The sequence below is a fragment of the Eubalaena glacialis genome, chromosome 3 (assembly GCF_028564815.1).
Source record: "Eubalaena glacialis isolate mEubGla1 chromosome 3, mEubGla1.1.hap2.+ XY, whole genome shotgun sequence".
Lineage (NCBI taxonomy): Eukaryota > Metazoa > Chordata > Mammalia > Artiodactyla > Balaenidae > Eubalaena > Eubalaena glacialis.
The window spans coordinates 98477533-98502336 of record NC_083718.1 but is presented as its reverse complement, the minus strand read 5'-3'; the positions used below and the strand labels follow the sequence as shown (position 1 = coordinate 98502336).

General features: G+C 55.0%; 1 protein-coding gene across 2 annotated transcripts; it reads left to right on the top strand.

Moving 5' to 3' along the window:
- The first annotated feature begins 683 nt into the window (after positions 1-683).
- AMPD2 (adenosine monophosphate deaminase 2) lies at positions 684-12471 on the top strand. 2 transcript variants are annotated; one of them, XM_061183745.1, is made up of 18 exons: positions 684-776; positions 5769-5899; positions 6117-6247; positions 6915-6983; positions 7073-7184; positions 7428-7614; positions 7847-7988; positions 8100-8189; positions 8444-8573; positions 8740-8934; positions 9023-9154; positions 9364-9527; positions 9764-9890; positions 9980-10143; positions 10441-10561; positions 10832-11005; positions 11189-11299; positions 11415-12471. In XM_061183745.1, exons 1-18 carry the CDS (start codon positions 767-769, stop codon positions 11622-11624), a joined length of 2400 nt encoding a protein of 799 aa, XP_061039728.1. In that variant the 5' UTR covers positions 684-766; the 3' UTR covers positions 11625-12471. The 2 variants fall into 2 exon arrangements, with proteins under 2 accessions (XP_061039728.1, XP_061039730.1); XM_061183747.1 differs by lacking the exon at positions 684-776 and adding an exon at positions 1532-1792.
- Positions 12472-24804: the final 12333 nt, after the last annotated feature.

Below are 24804 nucleotides of genomic sequence, written 5' to 3'. Positions count from 1 at the left end.
CCTGCCGGGAAGGACTTCTGCTAAAAGAGTACCCTGGCACAATAATAATAGCTATCTTTTATTGGGCACTGGCTTTGTGCCAGGTATCACGCAAAGGTGCTTAACGTTTCATCGTCACAATAACCCCTGTGAGTGAGGTACCGCGATTACCCCATCTCACTTTACTGGTGAGGAAGCTGACGCACAGAACTTCCCCAAGACGCTGCCGGGCGGATGCTGAGTGGCGGCTGCCCACGTGGCGTCGGGAAGAGGAAAAATGGCGGGGGCGGGGCCGGGCCAGCTTGGCGGGGGAGGTCCCGAGCAGGGGCGGGGCCACGGACCTAGCGGGGTCTGGGGCTGCGGAGAAGCGCGCCGGCGCTGGCGAGGTTTCGGTGGGGTTGCACCTGTTGCGTGACTCCCCCACAGTCCAGCTACCCGAGTCCGACCCGAATACCCAGAAACTGTGGAGAGAAGCCCAGACGAGTTGCGGGTACCGCTCTCTGGGGAGCACGTGGCCTGCCCGCCTCTGGAGTGCGGGGCTGGGGGTCGGGACGCCGGGGTCTACAAGGCCAGTGCAGCGGCCCAGGTCGGCAGGGGTCCGCCTCCCTACAGCCAGCAATTTTGAAAGACTGCCTTACTTCTCCCATCTCAGTGCCAGGGCAGGGGCCCTTGGAGTGACTTGCCGGGGTCTGGATCCCAGCCCTTCTCCCGTCCCTCGCGACCGGGCTTCCCGGCTTTGCAGACCCTGGAGAGCAGACTTCCCGGTACCCCTCAGGGCTCGGGCAGCATGGCCTCAGGTGAGTGTGTGCGCGTGCGAAGGAGGGCAGGGTCTCTGGGACAGAGAAGTGCAGTGTCCAGGGTGACAAGAGGGTGGGCACAGCCTGCAGACCTACGGAAGGCGGACAGCTCCTCCCGGGGAGCGCCTGGAGAGCAGAGCCTGAGTGTGGAAAGACAGAAGGAAAAGTCAGAAGCCGCTGGGGTCTCTTTCCCAGACCCCAGAGAAGCCCCTGCCTCCTGGCCTCCCTGCCTTCCTAAAGGGTAGCTTCTGTGGACAGTGGAATTTTCCCAAGACAGGCTCCTCCCTACTGGGCTGGGATTCTCAGTTCTACCCCATCCTCCCCGAGCTGGGCTACCCCTGGGGCTGGGGGTCAGACGAGGACAAAAGGGGACTCTGCCCCAGAGGGGCTGGATTTTCATGGAATCCGCTGGCCCTGAGAGGAAAGTGTTCTGAGCTTGGGGGAGCTTGCGCTGGATCCCTCGCTATTACTTTTTTTTTTCTCCTTGGCTGGCTGGACCAGTTAGCCTGGACTTTGACTCTTTTGCTCCAGAGCCCTGGCAAGGGGCAAGGGGCAAGGGGCAAGGGACTCGGGGCTCCGGGCTCCTGAGGGCTTCGTGGAGTGCTGGGGCTGGCCCTTCTCCATCTTGTTTCCTCACTTCCACCCCCCAGGGGAAGTGAGGAAACAAGTGACACGACCATCCGTGTCACTCCAGGGACTGAGGAGAGGAAGGGAGGCGTAAAGGGGCAGGGATGGAGGCCCCCCCTCCTGAGGTTGCCTAGACAACATCAGAAATCATGGCCAGGGCCTCTTCCGCCTGCGGGGCCTCTGCTTCCTGCATCAGTCACTCCCGCTGGGGGCGGGGCGGAGGAAGGGGTTGGATGTGGCAGAGCCAGGCCCAGCTGGTGCGGCTCACACTCCCCCCGCCGTCTCTGCGGCCGGAGCCATGGCATCCTGTTCATCTGGCCCCGGCAAATCCAAGGCCAAATATCCCTTTAAGAAGCGGGCCAGCCTGCAGGCTTCCTCTGCAGTACCAGGTGAGTGTGTGCTTCCTGGCCTCAGGCTGGCTCTGCCCCTACCTCTCACCCAGGCCACTGGTCCCCTCAGGAGGGGGGCTTCTCCTGCACCTTCTCTGCAGTGGTGCCCCTTGTCCCCTTCCCAGGGACAGCTGGCTTGGGAGGTGGTGTGGGGCGGGAGGTGGGGTGGAGGGTGACAGGGTTCTGTGTCGGGGATGCTGTCCTCTGTAACGAGGAGTGGGCGTGGGCGTGGGTGCAGCAAGAGTGTATTTGCACACGTGTCAGCGTGTGGATGTGCTAAGACTGTTTGCATGTGGAGTGTGTGTGAATGGAGTGGGGGATGTGTGGGACTGACTAGTTTGCAGACTGGCCACACTGCTGGTGGCTGTGCCTTTACCAGGCAGGCTCAGGCTGTCCTCTTGCAGTTAGTTACTCTTTCTAGGATCCTAGATCTTGAACCCCCTTACTGGGGGTCTGATGTTAGGGCACACTTATTGCCGCCCAGCATCCAGGGTCTAGGGGCTCAACTGTATCTATTGTTTGCAATTTGTTCATTCCTGATCTGTCTTGTGAGCTTCCTCAGAAGTATGGGGTGTCCTTGGGCTGGGCCCGTGCGAGGGCTCAGGCTGGGGCCACTGCCGGCCTGCGTGTGCTCCTGCACCCTTTGGTTCGGCTCCCACTCCTGTAGGCATCTCTGCACCGTTTGGATCTGGCAGCGTGGTGCAGCTGTGCCCATCGCCCTGAGGGCTCGGCTGCCTGGGTCCGTGCTTGCTGAGGGATAGCTACCTGCCGTCTGTTGCTCCCAGGCCTGTGGCTAAGGGAAGACCACCCCCACTTTGGTGACCAGGTCAAGCCAGTGCCCCCACCCCCGGAGCACCTGTCTGTACTTGTAGACTGATTTTGCTTATGCCTACCTCCTGGTTTTCTTATGCTACTGAAGATGCTGGCCTGAGTTCTGTATTGGCCTGAGGGTCTGTGTTCTCTGTGCCCAGGTCTGTGCCTCCAGAGGGTGTGTCCCCTGAGGCTAGATCTGTATACCTTGGGATGGTCACATGGTGGGAGCATCTGATTCTTGGGGGTCAAAGCCTTGGGTACCTCTCTGCCTGCCAGGGCAGCCTTGGCAGTGAGTGAGGGGCTCTGGTCAAGTGGGTAGACAGGTTGGCAAGAATCTTGGAGTTGGTGGGAATGGCTGGGGAGTAGCCCCCTCTGGCTTTTGACCACCCCTCCCCACGCCTTTGTGTGTGTGTGTGTGTGTGTGTGTGTGTGTGCCTTGTGGGTGTGGGTGTGGTGCTGTGGCACAGACCCTGGGAGAAGGGACCAGCAGGCAGCTGGGTCTTCTAGACCTGGCCTCAGGAAGTGTGGAGGTTATTGCCTGTCTGTCACCTCTAGTGAACCCTGGCAGCCCTGTGTGGTGGCTTGGCAGGCTGGGGGGATGGCTCTGCGTGCCAGAGCCTGTCCTGGTCACCCCAGCATTTCTGTGGAGACCCTGGGTCACCCTGCTAGGAGAGGTGGTTGAGATTAGGGCCTTTGACTCAGTTCTGCTGACCCGATACACACCAGCCCTGGAGGTCTGTGGTCAGCCTCTCTGGAGGGGGTTAGAAGTGGGGAGGAGCCATGTAGGGTCAGGGTTCCTGGGGGAAGCAAGGGCCTTAGGCTTTGTCTTAACACTCTGAGGGCAGAGCTGGTGTCCATCTTCTTTCCTCTTTCTGCTCTGCCCTCTTCCAAGTAAGAGACAGTGTTCCTACCCTGCCAATTCTGTTCTCTTCACACCCTCACTGCTCATTGCCTTGGCCTGCACTGGGCCCAGAAGCTCCCCCCGCCCCCAGTGGGTGGGACTGCATGTGGGGAGTGTTTGGAGGGTCCCAGGAGTTCATAATCACAGATGATGGTACTTTCCAGAACACTTGCAGAGCCGTATCTCTGTGTACCTTATAGCAGCTGTGGCTAGGCAGGGCAGGACCCCTTATCACCCCATTATAGGCAGACTTGAAGCCTCCGGAAGGTAGAGACTTGCCAGTAATTGGGAACAGAGTCAGACTCAAGTCCTCCAAATTCTAGTCCCACTTCTGAACCTCTCCTCCTGGGCAGTCTGTCCCCGATGATAGGCTTGGACAGGGGCTGGAGGTCTAGGGGGCCATGAACCAGTCCCCTGGGCAACAGGGAAGCTCCGTAACTGGTCCCTTCCTGGACCGAGCCTCTACCCCAGCTGTCAGCCAGTTCCTCTCCCCAGCAGGGGCCCTGTCTCTCCCAAGAGACCCCGTAGTCAGGGGCCCAGAGGGCAGTGGTGAGCAAAACAAGGCCATTGGGCAGAGGAAGCTGGCCTGGGGCTGTTGGGTGTGGAGGTGAGGAGGGCTGCTCATCCCCTCCTACTCTTTGGCTAGCCAGGCCCTACACACTATCCCCTAGGGCACTGCATTTTAAGGAGGCTTGTCCCTTCCCTGCCAGCCTGCCCTGCCCATATCGGCCTGCCCTGCTCCTCCCCCTTGGGGGCCCCACTTTGGGCTGGGCCCTGGCACTGTAGAGGTTAAGGGCCTGTTCAGTTTGGGGGTTTCTCTTATCTCCCAACTCTGATACTCCTTCCCTTGATTTCTTTACTCCCCTGAGCTTCCCCAGCCCCCTGCTTGCCGTCATCCCAGGGTCTCCCCTGCATGCAGCTGCACTTGGTACAGCCCGTGCCGGCCCCTGAGCTGTCCTGGGGGACTGGCTGCAGCTCCACTCAGCAAACAGGCGGGCAAGGGGCACAGGGCTGCTGGCCGGCGCTGCCTGACTGCAGGTAGGGCCCAGGCAGGCACCAGGGCGAGGGGGGGCTAGGTCCTGGATCTGGGGCAGGCACCCCCTCTTCTTTTTGTCCAGCCTTAGGACAGGACTCTGGGGTATTGGGAAGTGGGCCCAGAGACTTCAAGGCATGCTGCCTGGTAGAGCCTCGAGTCCATCCTGAGCCACAGTGGAGAGGGAGAAGGAGGATGCTGGAGGGGAGTACCCCCCACAGCTGACTGGGAGAGCTTCCTGCTGGGAGGGTGGGGCTGGGGAGCCCAGGGAGGGTCCTCTGGGGTGGGCTGGGAGCTCAGGCAGCCTCTCTAGACTATCAGCTTCAAGGCCTTTAGTGCCAGCCTCCTGTTGGAAGCTGAGGAATTCTTCCTTCCGTGGAGAGAGACTCTGGCTTCTGCTACTCCCTTCCCCAGGGCCTCCGGCCCAGATCCTGGGGCCTCTGAGTGGCGCAGACTGTTTGTGGCAGCTCCCTTTGGAGGGGCAGCCAGCAGTGGGAGGGGCAGGCTGGGGCCAGGCCACATCTTGGCAGCCCTGGGGTCCTGGGGGAGAGGGCAGGCCTCCAGGGAGGAGGTAGGGTTCCTGCTGCCAACCGGGTCCTCTGCTTCCTCTCTTCCTCTTCCCTTGAAGGCTGGTCCCCAGGTCAGAGCTGAGTGGCAGCTGTGGCTTCCCCAGGCTCTGTAGGTCTAGGGTATCAGCCGCAGACCCTGGCCCTTGAGAGGGGGATCTCCTGGTCCAGAGGCAGGTCTGATCCTGGACTGTCTGCCCTGGAAGCTGTGCACTTGGCATCGCTGGTGTGGCCTTAATGAGTGCCTGGAGAGAGAGAGAGAGAGAGAGAGAGGGAGGGAGTGTGTGTGTGTGTGTGTGTGTGTGTGTGTGTGTGTGTGTGTGTACATGGACACGTGGGTGCCTGCCTGTAGCAGGTACTCACATGGAGGTTCTCTCATGGCCTGATGGGGTGGCCCCTAGTCCAGGATTCAGATTTTTCTTCCTGGGGTGAATGAATCCACTTATTCTAGGGGCAGACTCGTGGCCCCACCCATGAGCCTGGAATGGGTGAGGGGTCCCAGTGCCAGACTGCAGGTGAGGTCCACATGCGGGCTCACTCCTCAGCCTCTGAGGGGGGACTGGCCTCTCTCCGGGGCTGGCCTGGGGCAGGCAGGGGCCCAGGGCTTCCAGTGCACCCAGGCCCTGCCCTTCACTCTTTGACCCTGCATCACTGTCTCCACAGAGGCTCGGGGTGGGCTGGGGGCCCCTCCGCTGCAGTCTGCCCGATCCCTGCCAGGCCCTGCCCCCTGCCTCAAGCACTTCCCGCTCGACCTGCGCACGTCTATGGATGGCAAATGCAAGGAGATCGCCGAGGTATCGCCTGGCACCGCACCCTGTGTCCCCTCATCACTGCCGCCACGCCTAGTCTTTGCTCCCCTCACCCCTCCTCCACCTCACCTGTCCCTTTACTTCACGCTTGGCTATGCCCTGATCCCCTAGCCTGTCCCAGGTACCCCCAGCTCCTGTGCCCTCACCGCATCCCCAGACCCTGATGGCTAGGCCACACTGACCCTTCCTTCCCTCCCACCAGGAGCTGTTCAGCCGCTCCCTGGCTGAGAGTGAGCTCCGTAGCGCCCCGTACGAGTTCCCGGAGGAGAGCCCCATTGAGCAGCTGGAGGAGCGGCGGCAGCGCCTGGAGCGGCAGATTAGCCAGGATGTCAAGTAAGCCCCCAGGTTCAGAGCCAGACAGGCCGCCTCAAGGGGCAAGCCGTGGGGTGGGGGGCACAGCCAGGCGGCCATGGGGTGGGGGGCACAGCCAGGTGGCCATGGGGTGGGGGGCACAGCCAGGCGGCCATGGGGTGGGGGGCACAGCCAGGCGGCCATGGGGTGGGGGGCACAGCCAGGCGGCCATGGGGTGAGGGGCACAGCCAGGCAGCCATGGGGTGGGGGGCACAGCCAGGCAGCCATGGGGTGAGGGGCACAGGAAGCGTGGGATTGGGGAGAGGGACACAGGATAGTTTGCCCAGCATCCCTCTGTCTCCATCCGGACGCTTGCAGAACCCCATCTCTCTTCTCTTCCAACCAGTCCTCCCTCTGGGGCCCCCTGGGGAGGCGGCACAGAGCAGTGGTGTGAAGCGTAGGCTTTGGAGTCAGGCTGCTGGGTTCTGGTTCCGTCTTCTACCCACCAGTGTGGCCTGGAACATGTTGCTTAACTTCTGGGTGTGCTTCCTCATCTCTGATGTGGGGCAAGAGCAGCACCCATGGCATAGGGTTCTACATCCCTGTGAGGACCACAGGTGACACCACATGCACGGCACCTAGTACAGTGCAGGGACCTGGGAGCAAGGGCCTCATCAGCTGCCTGACCTCTCACTCCTCTCACCTCTAGGCTGGAGCCGGACATCCTGCTTCGGGCCAAGCAAGATTTCCTGAAGACAGACAGTGACTTGGACCTCCAGTGAGGAGGGCAGAGGGGTGCGGGGGATGCAGGCCTGGGGCCTGTCCCACTGCTGTCTCCAGCACCTCCCTCGTACCCTCCACTTGTAGGCTCTACAAGGAGCAGCGTGAGGGGCAGGGTGACCGGGGCCTGTGGGAGCGAGATGTGGTGCTGGAGCGGGAATTTCAGCGGGTCACCATCTCCGGGGAAGAGAAGTGTGGGGTGAGTGTCCCCGTCCCCTGGATCCTGGTGGGCTTCCTGAGCCTGGGCAGCTGGGGGTAGAGGCCAGAGAGGGTGTTTCTCTTTCTTGAAGCTGGAGGGGCAGAGGGTCTAGCTGGAAGCTAGTTGCTGTGCTGAGAGCAGAATGGTTTGAGAGTTTCTGGGGTCAAGGCCCAGGGAAGAGGTGAGGGTGAGCCGGGTCTGGGACTGGGACCAAGGAGAGTGATTCCGTGTCCCCATCTCCAGGTGCCATTCACAGACCTGCTGGACGCAGCCAAGAGCGTGGTGCGGGCACTCTTCATCCGGGAGAAGTACATGGCCCTGTCGCTGCAGAGCTTCTGCCCCACCACCCGCCGGTACCTGCAGCAGCTGGCCGAGAAGCCCCTGGAGACACGGACCTATGAGCAGGGCCCGGACACCCCTGTGTCCGCTGGTGGGACCCCCCATCCCTGTCCTACTCCAAGTGCCCTGGTATCCCAGGCTCCCTGAGCTTGGTGCCTAGGAACCTCAACCTGCCTGCTTCTTCCCACACCCGAGTTCATTCCAGCCTCTTGGCATGCAGTGGTGGAGGCAGGGGCAGGAGCTGTCCTGCTGGGGCTTCTGGGCCAGGCAGTGGGTGGCCTGGAAGAGGCCTGGCCCTGACTCCACCCTTCTCACCCCTGCAGATGCCCCAGTGCACCCCCCTGCGCTAGAGCAGCACCCGTATGAGCACTGTGAGCCAAGCACCATGCCTGGGGACCTGGGCTTGGGTCTGCGTGTGGTGCAGGGTGTGGTTCACGTCTATACCCGCAGGGAACCCGATGAGCAGTAAGAGGGGCGTGGGGCATGCTGGGGGGAAGCTGTGGCGGGCTGCATCGGCTCGGGAGGGCCCACAGGGCCTGGCTTGCTCTCCTCACTCAAGCTCCCCCTACACACCAGCTGCTCAGAGGTGGAGCTGCCGTACCCCGACCTGCAGGAATTTGTGGCAGATGTCAATGTGCTGATGGCTCTGATTATCAATGGCCCCATGTGAGTCTGTGCCCGTCCCAGACACTCAGCTCCCCTCCCAGCCCAGATTCTTCCAGCCCCAGCCCTGCCCCAGACACCTGTCACCCAGTCTCCCACCCCTTCAGTCACTGAGTCCTAGATTTTCCCATCATCTGCTGCCCCCTTGGCAGCCTCAGGCCTGCACCTTCCTGCTTCCTCCCTCTGCTCTGCCACCCAGGCCCTCCCAGGTGCTTCCTTGCGGGTCTGAGCCCCTGCCTGCTTCTCCTTCTGCCCAGAAAGTCATTCTGTTACCGTCGGCTGCAGTACCTGAGCTCCAAGTTCCAGATGCATGTGCTGCTCAACGAGATGAAGGAGCTGGCCGCCCAGAAGAAGGTGCCACACCGAGATTTCTACAACATCCGCAAGGTGGGCCCTCACCCCCAAGCCTGACCCTGCACCTCTGCCCAGCCTCCCCCTTCAGGGCCTGGGTCCCCACCCAGCATCCAGTTTGAAGAGTCCTCTGCCATCCCACCGCCCCGGCTCCGGACTGTCCTGGCCTCCCATGGACCCAGCAGTCCCCGTTCCCCCCCAGGTGGACACACACATCCATGCCTCGTCCTGCATGAACCAGAAGCATCTGCTGCGCTTCATCAAACGGGCGATGAAGCGGCACCTGGAGGAGATCGTGCACGTGGAGCAGGGTCGCGAGCAGACGCTGCGGGAGGTCTTCGAGAGCATGAATCTCACTGCCTATGACCTGAGTGTGGACACACTCGATGTGCATGCGGTCCGTCCCAGTGGTACAGGGGCTGAGGGGCTGGGCCAGTGTGCGGGCCAGGGGTCAGGGGTGACTTGGGCCTGCCCTCCTCCCCCAGGACAGGAACACCTTCCATCGCTTTGACAAGTTCAATGCCAAATATAACCCTATTGGGGAGTCTGTCCTCCGAGAGATCTTCATCAAGACCGACAACAGGGTTTCTGGGAAGTACTTTGCTCACATCATCAAGGTAGGGAGGAGGGGCTGCCAGGGCCCACGTACAGGGAGGGGCAGCATCGGCCTGGGGCAGCCCTCCCTGACTGGGTAGCTGGGGGCTTGCATGGGTGGGTGGGGAGGGTGGGTGAGAGGCATGAAGGGGTCTGACTGAGCACACCTGGTGGGCGGGAAGACAGGGACGGGCGAGAAGCCTAAGGGTGACAGTTGCCTCGCACGTCCCAGGAGGTGATGTCGGACCTGGAGGAGAGCAAATACCAGAATGCGGAGCTGCGGCTCTCCATTTATGGGCGCTCAAGGGACGAGTGGGACAAGCTGGCGCGCTGGGCCGTCATGCACCGCGTACACTCTCCCAACGTGCGCTGGCTCGTGCAGGTGCCCCGCCTCTTGTGAGTGTCCCTTGGAGTGGGAGGGAACGTGGGGGGCAGAGATCAAGAGGCGAGGGCCTCCTCCTGCCCTCCTGGGATGGCTGACCCTCCCCTATCCCAGCCGAGCCCTCGGAACAGGAGGGACTCCCTGGTCCACTCACGGTCTGTCCCGCCTGGCCCACCCAACATGGCTCAAAAGTGCTTCTGTGATTCTGCCCTGACCTACACATACCTGTGTGCATTCGTCTCGCCTGCAGTGACGTGTACCGTACCAAGGGCCAGCTGGCCAACTTCCAGGAGATGCTGGAGAACATCTTCCTGCCGTTGTTCGAGGCCACCATCCACCCTGCCAGCCACCCAGAGCTGCACCTCTTCTTGGAGCATGTGAGGGCGTGGCCCAGGGCTGGGTATGGGGGGGATACTGCCTCAGGCCCGGCTGCGGCTCTTGACCTGACCCCAGTGTCCTGTGCCAGGTGGACGGCTTTGACAGCGTGGATGATGAGTCCAAGCCTGAGAACCACGTCTTCAACTTGGAGAGCCCCCTCCCCGAGGCTTGGGTGGAGGAGGACAACCCACCGTATGCCTACTACTTGTACTACACCTTCGTCAACATGGCCATGCTGAACCACCTGCGCAGGTGCCTGCTCCTGGGCTCCACTGGTGCCGTGTCTCTGCCTGCCCTGCCGGCTCTCAGCCAGCAGGCCTTACTCTGGGCCTGCCGTGGGCTGGAGCCACCAGATCTCTGACCCACCTCTTGGCCCCAGTCTTAGATCGGATGGGTTCTCTGCCCTCGGGACTCTGTGGCTCAGCCCTCGCAGCCAAGAATCTACCCCTGCCCCCTGGTCCTAGGCCCACAAAGTCACTGGGTGCGGGGGGCGCTCAGGAGCCCAGGCGAGCCAGGCTTGGGACCCGACGCTGTCTTCATGCCCCCCAGGCAGAGGGGCTTCCACACGTTTGTGCTGAGGCCGCACTGTGGGGAGGCCGGGCCCATCCACCATCTGGTGTCGGCCTTCATGCTGGCTGAGAACATCTCGCATGGGCTGCTTCTGCGCAAGGTCAGGCTCTGCACCCCAGCCTCCCCTCCCAGTGGTTCCCCTCCTCCCAGCCCTTCAAGCCTCTTCAGCAACTGGTCCTCCTCCCCAGCTTGGACCCCAGCCTCCACACTGAGGCCCCAACTTGGATTCTGGCTGTAACCGACCCTCTGCAACTCAGGCCCAGACTGGACTGCCCCCTGTCCCCCACTGTGACCTGTAACCCCCAGAACCAGGTGTCCTCCCCAGCCTGGAGGCCGCCTGACAGGCCTGCCCTCCCTGTTGCCTGCCTAGGCCCCGGTCCTGCAGTACCTGTATTACTTGGCCCAGATTGGCATCGCCATGTCCCCGCTCAGCAACAACAGCCTCTTCCTCAGCTACCACCGGAACCCACTACCTGAGTACCTGTCCCGCGGCCTCATGGTCTCACTGTCCACCGACGATCCCCTGCAGTTCCACTTCACCAAGGTCAGCACACGGCGGGCAGCCTGGTTGGCGGGTGTCCTGGGACACGAAGGCCACCCGGACAGGGCAGGTCTCGGGGCTGGTGCTGCCCTCTGCTGGTGGAGTACAGCATGCCTTGTGGCAAGTCCGTGGGAGGGGCGGGTGGCAGGCCCCGTCCACCCGCCTGAGGGAACCTGGCTTGTGCAGGAGCCACTGATGGAGGAGTACAGCATCGCCACCCAGGTGTGGAAGCTCAGCTCCTGCGACATGTGTGAGCTGGCACGCAACAGTGTGCTCATGAGTGGCTTCTCCCACAAGGTACTGCGCCCCCTTGGCATCCCCTCTCCTCCCTTGCTCTGCATTTTGGGAAGGTCCCGGGGGTCCTGGCCCCTCAGAGCTGGCTGCAGCCCTGCCCATTATCCTGCCCCTTCAGGTGAAGAGCCACTGGCTGGGACCCAACTATACCAAGGAGGGCCCCGAGGGCAATGACATCCGCCGCACCAATGTGCCGGACATCCGTGTGGGCTACCGCCATGAGACCCTGTGCCAGGAGCTGGCGCTCATCACGCAGGCCGTGCAGAGCGAGATGCTGGAGACCATCCCGGAGGAGGCGGGCATCACCATGAGCCCGGGGCCTCAGTGAGCCCGGCCCACACAGTGCCCCCGCGTCTCGGCACCTTGACCACGTTCTGTCCTCAGACCCCTCCCACCCTGTTGTGGTCTCTGCATGTGTCTGTTCTTCTTTGTTCTGTCCTGCATGTCTCTACCTGTATCTGTGCCACCCAGGGAAAATGGTGCCCAGGAGCCGCTTTACCCTTGTCTTGGCTCAGGTGGCACCTGATGGCCCAGGTTTGAGGTCTGCCCTACTGGTGGACCTGTCCCAGGATCCTCTGAAGGCTGGCTGTCCTGCGGGCATCTGAGTGTCCACAGAGCCAGGGATGGTTGTGGCGGTCTGGCCCCTCTGGCCCTTGGGGTCCTGGCTTGGGCAAATTTGAGCTTTGGCTGGGGCTGGAGTTTGGGCCTCCGTCTTGCTTATGTGGCTGAGGGGCAGTCAGGTGTGGCCTGTACACGTATGTTGTGGGGACGGGCTGCCAGGGATCTGCAGCAGGTAGAATTGGCTGAGTCACAGCCCTGGCTGCCTGGGCTCAGGCCCTGGAGGTGCTGGACCACCACCTCCGCCAAGTCACTGCCCAACAGCTTTCACCGTCCTTCCTCTGGTCCATGTGCTCCCCTGGTGTCAGCTTCCTGTGCCTCTGTGGGAGGGGGCAGCTGCCCTGTGCTGTGTCTGGGGCCATTGCAGCGGGAGGGTCCTGGATCTGCCACCAGCCCTGAGGGTAGTATCCCTACTATGGTCCCCAGAGTTTTGACCAGACCTGGATCCCACCTGGTCCCCTGTGTTGTGTTCTGGACCGAGGCCTTTGCTATGAAGTGCAGTGTTTCATACAATCCCATCTTTCCTAGTGCATGAGAAATAAAGATTATTTAAGTAATGAGGCAGGTGGGGTCTCTGTTGGGAGAGGGAGAGCCGTGGTGGACGGTGGCTGAGGTCGGGTCCAGGAGCACTGTGGATGGAGATACAGCAAATTCTGAGGGGAGTGACCGGGCTTGACTGAGTGTGTTTATGCATGTGGAAACTGACAAAGGAAGCGGGGTGGGAGGAGAGGCCCACCGGGGAGCTGTCTGCTGCCCCTAGGCCCTTGTCCAGCCCGCCCCCTCTGAAACGGACACTTGACCCCAGGTCTCGGGCACATCTCTGTCACATCAGTTTGGGGAGTAGCATCCCCTTTCCACCTTCTATTTCCTCCTCACTTCCAGCCTCTTAGGACACCCTAGTAGATGTGGGAATGTGAGATTACAAGCAAGTCTGAGGCCAGTGGTTCTGAAACTCTGGGGACATCAGGCCCTTCTGGGGAGCTTGTTTAAAACGCTGTTTCCAGGTCCTACCCTCAGATTCTGATTCAGTAGGTGGGAGGCGTAGCGCAGAAATCTGCAAGCTCCCGGCAGATTCTCTTGCAAAGGGTTGGAGCAAGCGTGTTCCTTCTGAATCCAGACCTAACCAGCTTGGCTTCAGTCCCATGTTTAATGCATGATTTTTGGAGCACCTGCTTGGGCACAGAGGTTGCTGGACTCTGTTGCCCGTGTAAGGAGGAAAGTGGAATGTGCCCTGTGCTGTGCAGGGTCTTGGGTTGGCGATGGAGAAGCTGTTTGCTGCTGCTGCTGCTGAGTGGGGAGAAAGACGGCTGGTCGCTTCAGACACAATTAGCCCTAGAACAGTGTGAGCCTGCCTAACTGAGGGCCTGGAGAGGGAGCAGGAGGCTGGCTTCCTCCCCACTCCTGGTCAGCTCGCTCTGCTCCAGCCCCGCCTCTCTTCCTGCATCTGCATCTTGCCTAGCGCCTCTGGGCAGAAGCTCCCCTGATGCCACTGCCTCGTGAGGGCTACTAGCCAGGCTCATTCCTGGCCAAGACCCAGGGTCCTTCTGTCTTCAGAAGGCATCTCTAGCCAATTTGTTCTAGCCTTTTACACAACGTAGAGCAGAACGTTAGAGCTGGATGCTAAGCAAGAGATTGTACAAGTCTGGCTGGTTTCTGGTTGGGGAAACAGGCCCAGGAGATGCAACTGGCTGGTGGCGGAATCTGGGCTGGAGCCAGGGGAGCTCGGGGTCCAGGGCTCCCCACCTCACGCTGGGCCTGCATCTGCCCAAGGGAGGATGCTTTAACAGGCTGAAGGGAACTTACTTTTCAAGGAGGTGAATGTATTTAATAGTAAAAACATGTTGTGTCTTCATCTGTAAGACAAGGAAGGAGGATTAGAAGATCTTTCTAGAAGGCAAGAATTACCTGTCTCATCTGCTAGCACTTAGGACAGCCAAGACTCTGTATTTTCTCATTGAACTTGTCATATAATAGAATCCTTTATTCCATTTTCTCATCCCTTGTACATTCTTCTCAGTGTTCTGAGGCCTAGCTGTAAGAGTATTACCAATTTAAAAAGTTTCTTAACAACTCCCCACTATATTTTTTTTTAAACAACTTGCTCTAGCTATTTTGTCTCTCAGAAATTTCTCTTTTAAACATTTATTGAGAGCAAATAATTTTAAAACAGACCTTAGTACTTTTTCCTAACTGAAAAGAGTAATTTTCATTTTAAAAGTTTGGAAAATATAGAAAAAATGGGAAGAGGAAAAAAGCCCATTCATAATCTACCAGTTTCAACAAATATTTGATCAACTTCTGTCTGAGATACATTTATATGTTTAAAATATATTTTATATATTTACATATTCCTTTCAGTTCTTTTTAAAAAGGCATTTTAAGTTGAGATCATACATGTATAATTTTGTATTTTAAAAATATTTTAATGTCCTTCCACATTTCATTAATATTTTTACATTCTTTATAAATTTTAATCACTGTACACTGCCCCATGATGAGCCTCACCATAATGGCTCTTCTTTGTTAAGAATAACTATGGCCTAATGTCGTGGCTACCAGTGTCTGCTTTGGCTCCAGACCACTGGGGTTTGAATTTTGGCTTCACTGCTTACTGGCTGTGTGACCTTGGGCAAGTTACTTCCCCTCTCTGTGCCTCCAGGTCCTCACCAATTTCACAGGGATAATAATAGCACTTTTCTCATGGGTTGATTTTGGATTCACTGAGTCTCGATATAAAGCACTAAGTGCTCAATAACTATTAAATATTATTATCTTGCATATAGGGCTTTACAGATTATTCCTAATCTAGATGACCGTGAATAAAATGACCAGGTCCAAGATATCTATCTTATTGCTTCTTGATAGAATGAATCAAAGTGTGTCAACTGAAGTTAAAGTCCTTTCCCCGCCTTCTGTCTTACCCACTCCAGTGCAGTCCTTCTACCTCCTTCCCTTTCTTGGAATTATGTCATGCCCCTCCTCGTGGCCTGCTTGGGAGGTGTGTGTGGAAGTCTTTGTGAAGAGGCTGCATCTTCCCTCCTCTACCTCCTTCCTCTATGGTCGGGATCCAGGGCTTCTGCCTCTTGCGTGGAGAAGGGAGTGGAGTGGATGGCAGAGGGAATTCAAAAAACTGGTCTGCTCTGAAGGGCCCCAGACAGAGTGCAATAAAACAGGCAAATCAACTTGTCTCGGCCAGTCTGCTTTGAATGGGCCCGGCCCTGAGTGACGTCTATACTGGGGGACCGTCCCTTGTCAGTCACAAAACACTGTGGCTGGGCGGGCTGTGCCAGGCCACATCACACCCTGCCCTGCCCTGCTTTACCTCCTGGTGCCCCATCCTGGGGGACTTGAGGGGAGCAGGGGGGCAGTTGGCTGTGCCCCCAGATGGAAGGGGCTGGTAAGGCTTGGTTAGGATGACAGTGATCCTAATTTCCAAACCTTACATGAGAACATTCTCCCCATCAAAGCATTGCCTCATTCATAAATGTATGTATATGGAACTCCAATAAAGATTTAAGCATTAAATCGCATTTAATCCAACATTTGGCAAATCATTTTGTTTTCAAAATGAGAATAAAATTACCCAAATAAGGATGCCCTGGACCATCCGGGGTCAGGTGCTCTTGCAGCTGGACCTGCAGGGGCAGGCTGCGTGTCTGGAGATGGAAAGGAGCCAAGTGTCCTGGCTTCGTGAGCAATCTCGTCCTATCTAGGGGCCAGGGCGGACATCTAAAGGCCCAGGAAATGCTGGAGACTTGAAAGAAAAACTTTGGGGGCTGAAAAATATGAAAAAGTGTCAAAATTACTAAATGTTTAACTAAGTGCCTTCAGAAAGTAACATGTCAACTTTAATATTTGTTAAGTTTGGTATCCATACAAATGTCACTGTATTTGAAAACAATTTGTAGGTTGGATTTTTGTCATGAGTTCCAGAATACGCAGGAATGATTGAAGAGAAATCATAGCCAGTAGTAAATTGAAAGAGTTACTCAGAGTCTAGTAATTTCAAAAGCAAATTCATAAAAATCCTTTTACATTTCAAGCAGAGTTATATTTAATGAGGAATGTGGGTGCAGTTTTAATGTTTGTGGCGATGAGGGTGAGGCCTCCGAGGATCAGATGCAGGGTCTGGAAAGGGCTGAAAGCGCCCTGCCCTGCAGTCCTGCTCTGGACGGGGATCAGCTCAGCTCTGGTCTAGCCTGGCCCCTTTGCCCTCCTGCCTCCCTAATGAGTCTGGGCAGATGCAGGGCACCTATTACTGCCACAGGCATCTTCTCTAGGTCTGTGCAGGACCATGTGTGCCTGAAGTTTGTCTCCATTTTGCAGATGAGAAACTGACTTGGATTTGAAACCTGAGTGTTCCACTAATTAGCTGGGCAAGTCCCCCCTCCTCCCTGACTTTCTGGGTTTGGGGGTGACAACCCATTCTCAGCCTGTGTTTTCCATGTGGGGTAAATACCTCCCGGGCACCCGGCACTGGGCTGAGCGCTTAACAAGTGTGAGTGCATTTCGTGTGCCTAAGGACTCTGCATGCTAGCTCTCATCATGATGCTCTGCCTTAGAGAGAAAATTGAGGGTCAGGGAGGTTAAGTAACTTATCCAAGGTGACCCCACTGGCAAATGGAAGAGCTGGGATTTGAAGCTAGAACTGTCTAGCTGCAAAGTCCTTGTTCCTCCTACTCTGTGATGGTCCCTGGTGGGGGGGGGGCTGTGAGTGCTGCATGTCTGGTGGGGTGGGTCTCTGTAGAATTGGGTGCTCAGGGAAGGGACAGTGCCTGGCTCTGGTGAGAAGATGGACCAGCATAGGTAAGGCTGGAGGCACAAAGGCCGTGGAGGAGGCTACTGGAGCATCCCAGGTGCGAGTGGGAGTGGAGAGGAGTTTTGTGGGGAGACAGTTAAGACCAGTGGTGAAGAAAGGGGTGGCAAATAAAAGAGAAAGGGGTGGCAGAACTGGCCTCAGTGGCTGGCACAGCTTGATAAAAGACTGAGTATGTGAATGCCCTGAGGCAGGTGTGTACTCCAGTTGGCCACAAGCCCCATCCCTCCCTGATGCCTTTCACCTGGCCCAATCCACACACTGCCATGGAGGTATCTGACTTTGTGATCCCTGGTTAAAATCACTGTTTCGCGGTACAGCTCTTTCACTTTATTAGCTGTGATCTTGGGCAAATTGTATGAACTCTGAGCTTCAGTTCTCTTATCTATAAGATGGAGACACCAAGGTCTCCTGCACTGGCTGTTGTGGACATTAAATACCGTATATAAAGCTCTTAGCAGAGTGATCAGCACATAGAAAACCCTTGGTGCTCATGTGAAACTTATGAAACCTTAATGTCCCTTTTGCTTCCTGTCTCTATCTCTCCATCCACCCCTCCTTCTCCCCAGCAGACCATGGAGTCCGATTCCTGCTGCTGCTTTTTGCTCACATTCCAGAGTCAGCAAAGACATTTACTGGGCGAGAGGCACGTGCTGGGGCAGAGGTGGGGGGAGGAGAGCAGCAGAGAGGAGACCCCTTGGCTGTACTCACTGAGGGCCTTGGTGGGTGAGCATCTTAGCAGAGGTCGAGATGGAGATGGTATTCAAAAGCTGCGGAGGGAGGCAACCCTGCAGGCCTGATCCTCTGTCTGTCACGGTGTCCGGAGATGACCAGTGCACAGGACCTGACTCCCTCTGACCGAGGTCACAGGAGACATGCAAGTCTCACAGCAGAACAGGCAAGTTACTCACCAACTTACGAGAGGGAATCAAAACACCAAGCAGAGGATTTTCTCAAAAGTCAATCAGCAGTGGCTTGGTGAGTGGTGAGATGCAGCTAGGGTTTTGAACAGCCTCTGTTGGCCCTGCGGCTCCTTCTCCTCTGCATCCATGTGTCCCTGAGCAGAGCCATTCTAACTCATAGAGTGCCTTTGTGTATTTAGAAAAAGATGCTCCTTCTCTGAGGAGATGGGCCTCATGCTGGGGAGCACAGCTTGGTGAGCAGAGAATAGGCTGGCTTTTGGTCCCTGATCACCCAGGGGCTCTTGTCAGTGGATACCCTGTTGGATGTAGGTAGCAGACTGGCCCTGGGGCCCCTGGGCACCTGCAGCCTGAGGGTGTGTGTGCAGCCACGTTGTCACTGATGCCACTGGCTCTCGCATCTGCCCTTGGAGGATGTCACCCAGCCAGGTCTGGGAGTTCCTGGCAGCATCCTACATGAGCTTATGAGTCAGATGAAGCTGCAGTCACCTCTGGTCCATCCCTGTCCTGTAGCTGAATAAGGCTCAGTGCCCACAGAGCTGCCCGGTGCCTCAGTGCTGCTGTCAGGGTGCACATGTTCATGCCATGGTGTCCCCAGGACAGTCTGCCTCGGGCGCTGGAGACCCCACTGTGAAGAATTGGGCGCATGGCTCTCTCCCGCCCCCTCTGCCACATCCCGTCCCTGTGCATCAGGGGCCTTGCACGGCTGCTTGAACACCTGGGTCACGCGCAAACCCAGGGCTGATGTTCACCCGTGTATCACCTTTGTGGGAGGATAGGAAAAGGTGGCCCCTTTGGGCAGACGTGGCCGTGACAGCTCACAGAACTGATGGCATTTTGGGGTAGAGAAAAGGGTGGTCCCCCCAACCCCCACCCCAGGTAATCACAGGCAACCATGCCAGGGCGAGTTCCTTGGTGAGCAGAGGGTAGACTGGATTTCAGCTTCCACTCCCCCAGCCACAACCCGGGACTGGCAGCCCTATGCAGTTTCCAACATGTCCACACGGTGGCGGTACTGAGATCCTGGTGAGAACCCCACGGGCTTCTGCCCGCAGCTCCTGGCTCTGAGGCTGGGCTGGGGCGCCCTCTCCAGGCATCCATGCCACTGACTCATGCAGTGGGCACCTGTGGGGCCCCGCCCCACTAGCCCAGTAGGCAGACTGGCTCACGTACGAATCCTCCCAGTGAGATGTGGCTCAGGCTAAGCCAGGAGTCCCCCAGGAGGAGAGCTGCCCAGGGGCCAGCTGACGTGGACACCCTTTGTCCTGGACAAGGATTCTAATCCTTTTTTTCTTTTTTAAAGGTTTTTTTTTTTTTTTTTTTTTTTGATGTGGACCGTTTTTAAAGTCTTTATTGAATTTGTTACAATATTGCTTCTGTTTAATGTTTTGGTTTTTTGGCCGCAAGTCATGTGGGACCTTAGCTCCCCAATCAGGGATCAAACCCGCACCCCCTGCATTGGAAGGCGAAGTCCCAACCACTGGACAGTCAGGGAAGTTCCAGGATTCTCATCCTTTTGCTGTGCTGTTCTAGACCCCGCTCTACCCCTTTCTCTCATTACCACATTCTTCTTTCAGCTCTGTGGGCCACATGTGGTTAGGCCCCCTCTCCTTTTACATTCAGCAGATCCTGACTGGGTTTCCTGGCTGCCCCTGCTCCTCATCTGGAACGCCTCTTAGTTTTAAGATGATTTCTGCAGGAGTTCATTTTACCTCCTCTGAGTGGATTCTCCTGTAACCTTCAGAGCTTGAGGAAGGCCTATTTGTCCCTGCCATGTACAAGCTTCACCCCAGTCCTAGTTGAGGAGACAAGGTTCCTTGCTAAGAGTGCTGGCAGAGGTCCATTTGGGCTGTGGTGGTCAGCGGGGAGGAAGCTCTGGGCTCCAAGGAGGAGGTGGGGTTTGATCGGGCTCGGCAAGGATGGAGAGAACCTTCATGGAAGAGGGGGAGGGAGGAAGACATCCTGGGGCTGGTTGGGGGCATCTCCCCCTCATCCTCTGGTGTGGGGTCAGTGTCCTGAAGGCCACAGGGGCAGTGCCTCGCTGGGGTGGGACCTGGAGGAGTCTCCTTGTCTCTTGGAGATGGACTGAGTCATCTGGCGTGGGAGGCTTGTTCAGTACTTTGCTCCCCATGGGTGCCCAGCATATAGCTCTGGCAGGGAGTTTGGGGGCCTGAATTCATCCATCAAGGATAATGATAACAATCGCTAACATTTATTAAGCACTTTCCGTATGCCACGCACTGTTTTAGGAACTTTACATGTATGACCTAATTTATCTTCAAATCGGCCTTATGAAATAGGCACTATTGTTATTGCCATTTACAGAGGAAAAAGGCACAGAGCAGTGAAGTGACATTCCCAGGGTCACACAGATAGGAAGTGGTGGACCCAGGATGCCAACCCAGGAGGTCTGGCTCCAGAGGCAGTGCTCTACCTGTTGTGCCCCACTGCCTTCTTCCTTTGGGTTCTGTGAATGAGGTGGCCAAGGAGCCCATTATGGCTAGGCAGGGTGGAGGCTGGTCCCACAGACTGTAAGGGAAGGCTGGCCTCACCAGCCCGTCTCAATGAATTTCCACATGTAGGCTGTGGTTACAGCCCTACACTCTGGGATGGCAGCCCGGGCCCTGCCCTGTCTCTGTGACCCAAAGTTAGAATCAACTCTTTGTCCCCATTTTCCATCTCATACCTGCCAAGCCAAAGCGCCACCCCCTGGACTCCCTGTGAATGTCCCACCTACACCTATATACCTCTTCTGGCCCTTAGGGTCTTCCTTTGATCTCCTTACTGCCTTCTGGCTCCTGAGCAGAATTATTTTTCTCCTTGGAACTACTTACCACTTATATGGCTATGACATATATAGTCCTAAGCGCAACCCTTATCCAAGACCTGGAGAAAACAGAATGCCTTCTACCTGCTCCTACCCTGAGTCAAAGGAAGTTACTATCATCACTTACCTCAAAACTGGGGTCAGGAAAGGATGGCCTTTTCAATAACTGGATGTGCATATGGAAACAATGCCAACAACTCCAGCCTCACACTAAATACAGAAGTCAATTTCACAGGTCTTAAAGATCTGGTTTATGTGAAAATATAGAGGAACATCTTGATGACCCTGGAGTGCAAAGATTTCTTAAACAGGAGACAAAAGCACTAATCATGAAGGAAAAAAATGATAAATGAGATTTATATTAAGATAAAGAAATTCTGTTTATCAAAAGCCACAGGATGAGAGCAGAAAATAAAGGGCTTGCACCCAGAATAAAGTGTTCCTACAAAGCAATAAGAAAAAGACAACAATAGAAAATAAACAGAGGTCTTGGTCAGGCATTTCACAGAAGAGGACATCTAAATGACCAATAAACACACAAAGAGGTGTTCATCTTCATTTGCCATCGGGGAAATCTAAACTGAGGCCTCAAACTGCTACTACCAGACACCTGCCAAACTGACCAAAAGGAAAAAGCTTGATGACACCAAGTGCTGATGAGGATGTGGACCCACTGGAACTCTCATGTGTTATTGGTGGGAGTGTCAATGGGTGCAACTACAGAAAACTGTTCGGTTGTACCTGGCAAAGCAGAACATAGGCACGCCCTGTGGCCAGGAACCCCACTCCAAGGTAGAATGTCACAGCAGCACCATCCAGGTAGCTCAGCAAGGAGTCTTCTCAATGCTGGTTAGCTGCGGAATAAATAAATGTATATGGCAGAGTCACACAAAGGAATGCTAGACAGTGAGGAAAATGGACAAAACACAGTCATACACAAACATGGAGGAACGTCACACAAGCAGTGCTGCTGGAAGAAGCCAGACACAAGAGCACAGTATATGCTATGTGATTCCATTTACGTAAACCTCAAACCAAGCCAAACTACTCTATGGCATTGAAAGTCAGACTAGTGGTAACCCTTGGGGGTAGTACAGACTTTTAGGGCTGTTTGGGGGTGTTATTAATGCCCTATTTTTATCTGGGTGCCAGTTATCCAGAGTGCGGATTTTGTGAAAATACATCAAACTGTACACTTGTAACTTGTGTACTTTTCCTATACGTATTTAATATGCCAGTAAGAAGTTAAAAACCAAAATCATGGGTAAGGGTGGGGCTAACCCACAGACCTGCCCTGGGAACCCTGGCGATCCGAGTCAGGGCATTCTCATGCACAGGACCAGGTAGAGACTGCAAAGGAGACTTGGGCTCTGTGGTCAGGTCCCTGGTATTAAGGTGGGAGACGCAATGATGGCCCTTCACCAGAGGAGATTTGCCTCCACCTGGGGCTCACCTTGATGCAGGGGATAAAGAAGATTTGGAGGCCTCTTGCAGAGTCGGGGTTGGGTTTGGCATGGGTGGCTAGAGGGGAGGCAGTGTGGGCCAGTAGAGAGTGACAAACTGGCATAAATCTGTTTTCCTGCTTCCAAGCTTCAGGCTTAGTGTTTGCCAGCCTTTCCTACCCTATCCACATAGAGCCATGCTATTATTTTCTTAAAATTGATTTAAAATGAATTCACTTAAAAAATCAGTCTCAGTGCAACTTCACAACCACTAGGATGGCTAAAATTAGAAGGAAGAAAAAGGAAGGAAGGAAGGAGGAAGGAGGGAAGGAAGGAAGGAAGGAAGGGAACAAGGAGAGATTGAAACCCTCATATATTGCTGGTGGGAATGCAAAATGGTGCAGCCACTGTGGGAAACAGTTTGGTGGTTACTCAAAAAGTGAATCATAGAATTGCCATCAGACCCAGCAATTCCACTCCTAGGTATATACCCAAAAGAATTGAAACCTGGCATTTAAATAAGTACATGAACATACATATTCATAGCAGCACTATTCACAATAACCTAAAGGTAAAAATAGCCCAAAGGTCCATCAACAGATGAAGGGATAAACGACACTGGTATATCCATGCAATGGAATATCCATGCAATGGAATATCCATGCAATGGAATATTATCCAGTCATAAAAAGGAATGGAGTACTGATCCATGCAACAACATGGATGAACCTTGAAAACATTACGCTAAGTGAAAGCAGGCAGATACAATAGGTCATATACTGTATGACTCCATCTATATGAAATATCCAGAATAGGCGAATCCATAGAGACAAGAAAGCAGATTGGTTGTTGCCTGGGGCTGAGGAAGAAGGATAATGGGGAGCAGTTGCTTAAGAGGTATGGGACTTCCTTTTGGGGTGATAAAAACCTTTGGAACTAGATAGACGTGGCAGTTACACAACATTGTAAATGTACTTATTGCCACTGAATTGCTCACCTTAAAACGTTTAATTTTATGTTAGGTGAATTTCACCTCAATATAAAACAAATGCGAGAAGAAACAACCGGCCATGGTTTCCTTACTGGTAAAAAGAGGCTAATAATACTACTTACTTCATGGGAGGTGGTAAGGAATAAAACAGTGTGTGCTAAGTGGCTCGACTTCAGCTCGGCAATAAAAGGTGGCCATTGTTCTCTGAATACCACTTCCTAGGGTTGCAACAGGGAAGCCCCAGTCTCCCTGCTGGCCCCTGGGGGCTGTGGCTTACATCCCTGGGCAAAACCCCCGAAGAGCTCTAGCTGCGAGGTGGCACGTAATGGGCTGTCGCTCTCATGTGGACAAAAGTGTGCCCCTTGCAGGAGTAGTGGCACTGCTGGGGAGCAGGCAGGGTTCTGTGGGAGGCCTGGAGAGGCTGAAGCTGGACATTCCCTGGGCAAGAGGGAAGGCGTGACCTCTCTCTCTCCTGGGACCTGCACATATGGCCACCAGGGTCACTGCTGGAGCTGTCTTCCCTGGGAATCGGGCTGGGACTCAGGCCTTACAGAATACCAATCACTTAAACTTGCAAACCTCCTGGTAACCATGCAGTCTACTAAGTGTGAGTTATGTCGGGGTTCACCAGTCTTCTCATGTCGCCGATGATGGGGTTCAGGGCAGGCTACGCCAAGATGTGCCCCTCTGGCATGTAGATTATTTTGAGCTGAAAACAAGCAGGGCTCAAAAGACTCAGGAAGAACCTTTGAAATTCCCTCTTACTGCCTAAAAGAATTTAGGATAGGAAGCCTGTCCCAGGAAGGAGCTAACTATAGTAAAGTATGAATTAGGTGTGCTAGACAGAGAGAAACCTAGCAAGGCCCTTTTGATCAGTCCTCTCTGTGTCCCATTGTTTTTGGCTGGCCCAGCAAACATTTGTTTACCAAAGATTAATCTTTTTATCTTCCTGTGAATTACCTTACTTACTTTTTTAATTTAATTTTTTTTAACATCTTTATTGGAGTATAATTGCTTTACAATGGTGTGTTAGTTTCTGTTGTATAACAAAGTGAATCAGCTATACATATACATGTATCCCCATATCTCCTCCCTCTTGCGTCTCCCTCCCATCCTCCCTATCCCACCTCTCTAGGTGGGCACAAAGCACCGAGCTGATCTCCCTGTGCTATGCGGCTGCTTCCCACTAGCTATCTATTTTACATTTGGTAGTGTATATATGTCCATGCCACTCTCTCACTTTGTCTCAGCTTCCCCTTCCCCATGTCCTCAAGTCCATTCTCTACGTCTGCGTCTTTATTCCTGTCCTGCCCCCATGTTCTTCAGAACCTTTTTTTTTTTTTTTTTAGATTCCATGTGTATGTGTTAGCATACAGTATTTGTTTTTCTCTTTCTGACTTACTTCACTCTGTATGACAGACTCTAGATCCATCCACCTCACTACAAATAACTCAATTTCATTTCTTTTTATGGCTGAGTAATATTCCATTGTATATATGTGCCACATCTTCTTTATCCATTCATCTGTCGATGGACACTTAGCTTGCTTCCATGTCCTGGCTATTGTAAATAGAGCTGCACTGAACATTGTGGTACATGACTCTTTTTGAATTATGGTTTTCTCAGGGTATATGCCAAGTAGTGGGATTCCTGGGTCGTATGGTAGTTCTATTTTTAGATTTTTAAGGAACCTCCATACTGTTCTCCATAGTGGCTGTATCAATTTACATTCCCACCAACAGTGCAAGAGGGTTCCCTTTTCTCCACACCCTCTCCAGCATTTACTGTTTGTAGATTTTTTGATGATGGCCATTCTGACTGGTGTGAGGTGATACCTCATTGCAGTTTTGATTTACATTTCTCTAATGATTAGTGATGTTGAGCATCCTTTCAT

Coding starts and splice junctions, on each gene's coding strand:
- AMPD2 (XM_061183747.1), top strand. CDS start 1,702: ATGGCATCCTGTTCATCTGGCCCCGGCAAATCCAAGGCCAAATATCCC. Junction 6,984..7,072: donor GACAGTGACTTGGACCTCCA/GTGAGGAGGGCA, acceptor CTCCACTTGTAG/GCTCTACAAGGAGCAGCGTG. Junction 10,144..10,440: donor ATGCTGAACCACCTGCGCAG/GTGCCTGCTCCT, acceptor CATGCCCCCCAG/GCAGAGGGGCTTCCACACGT.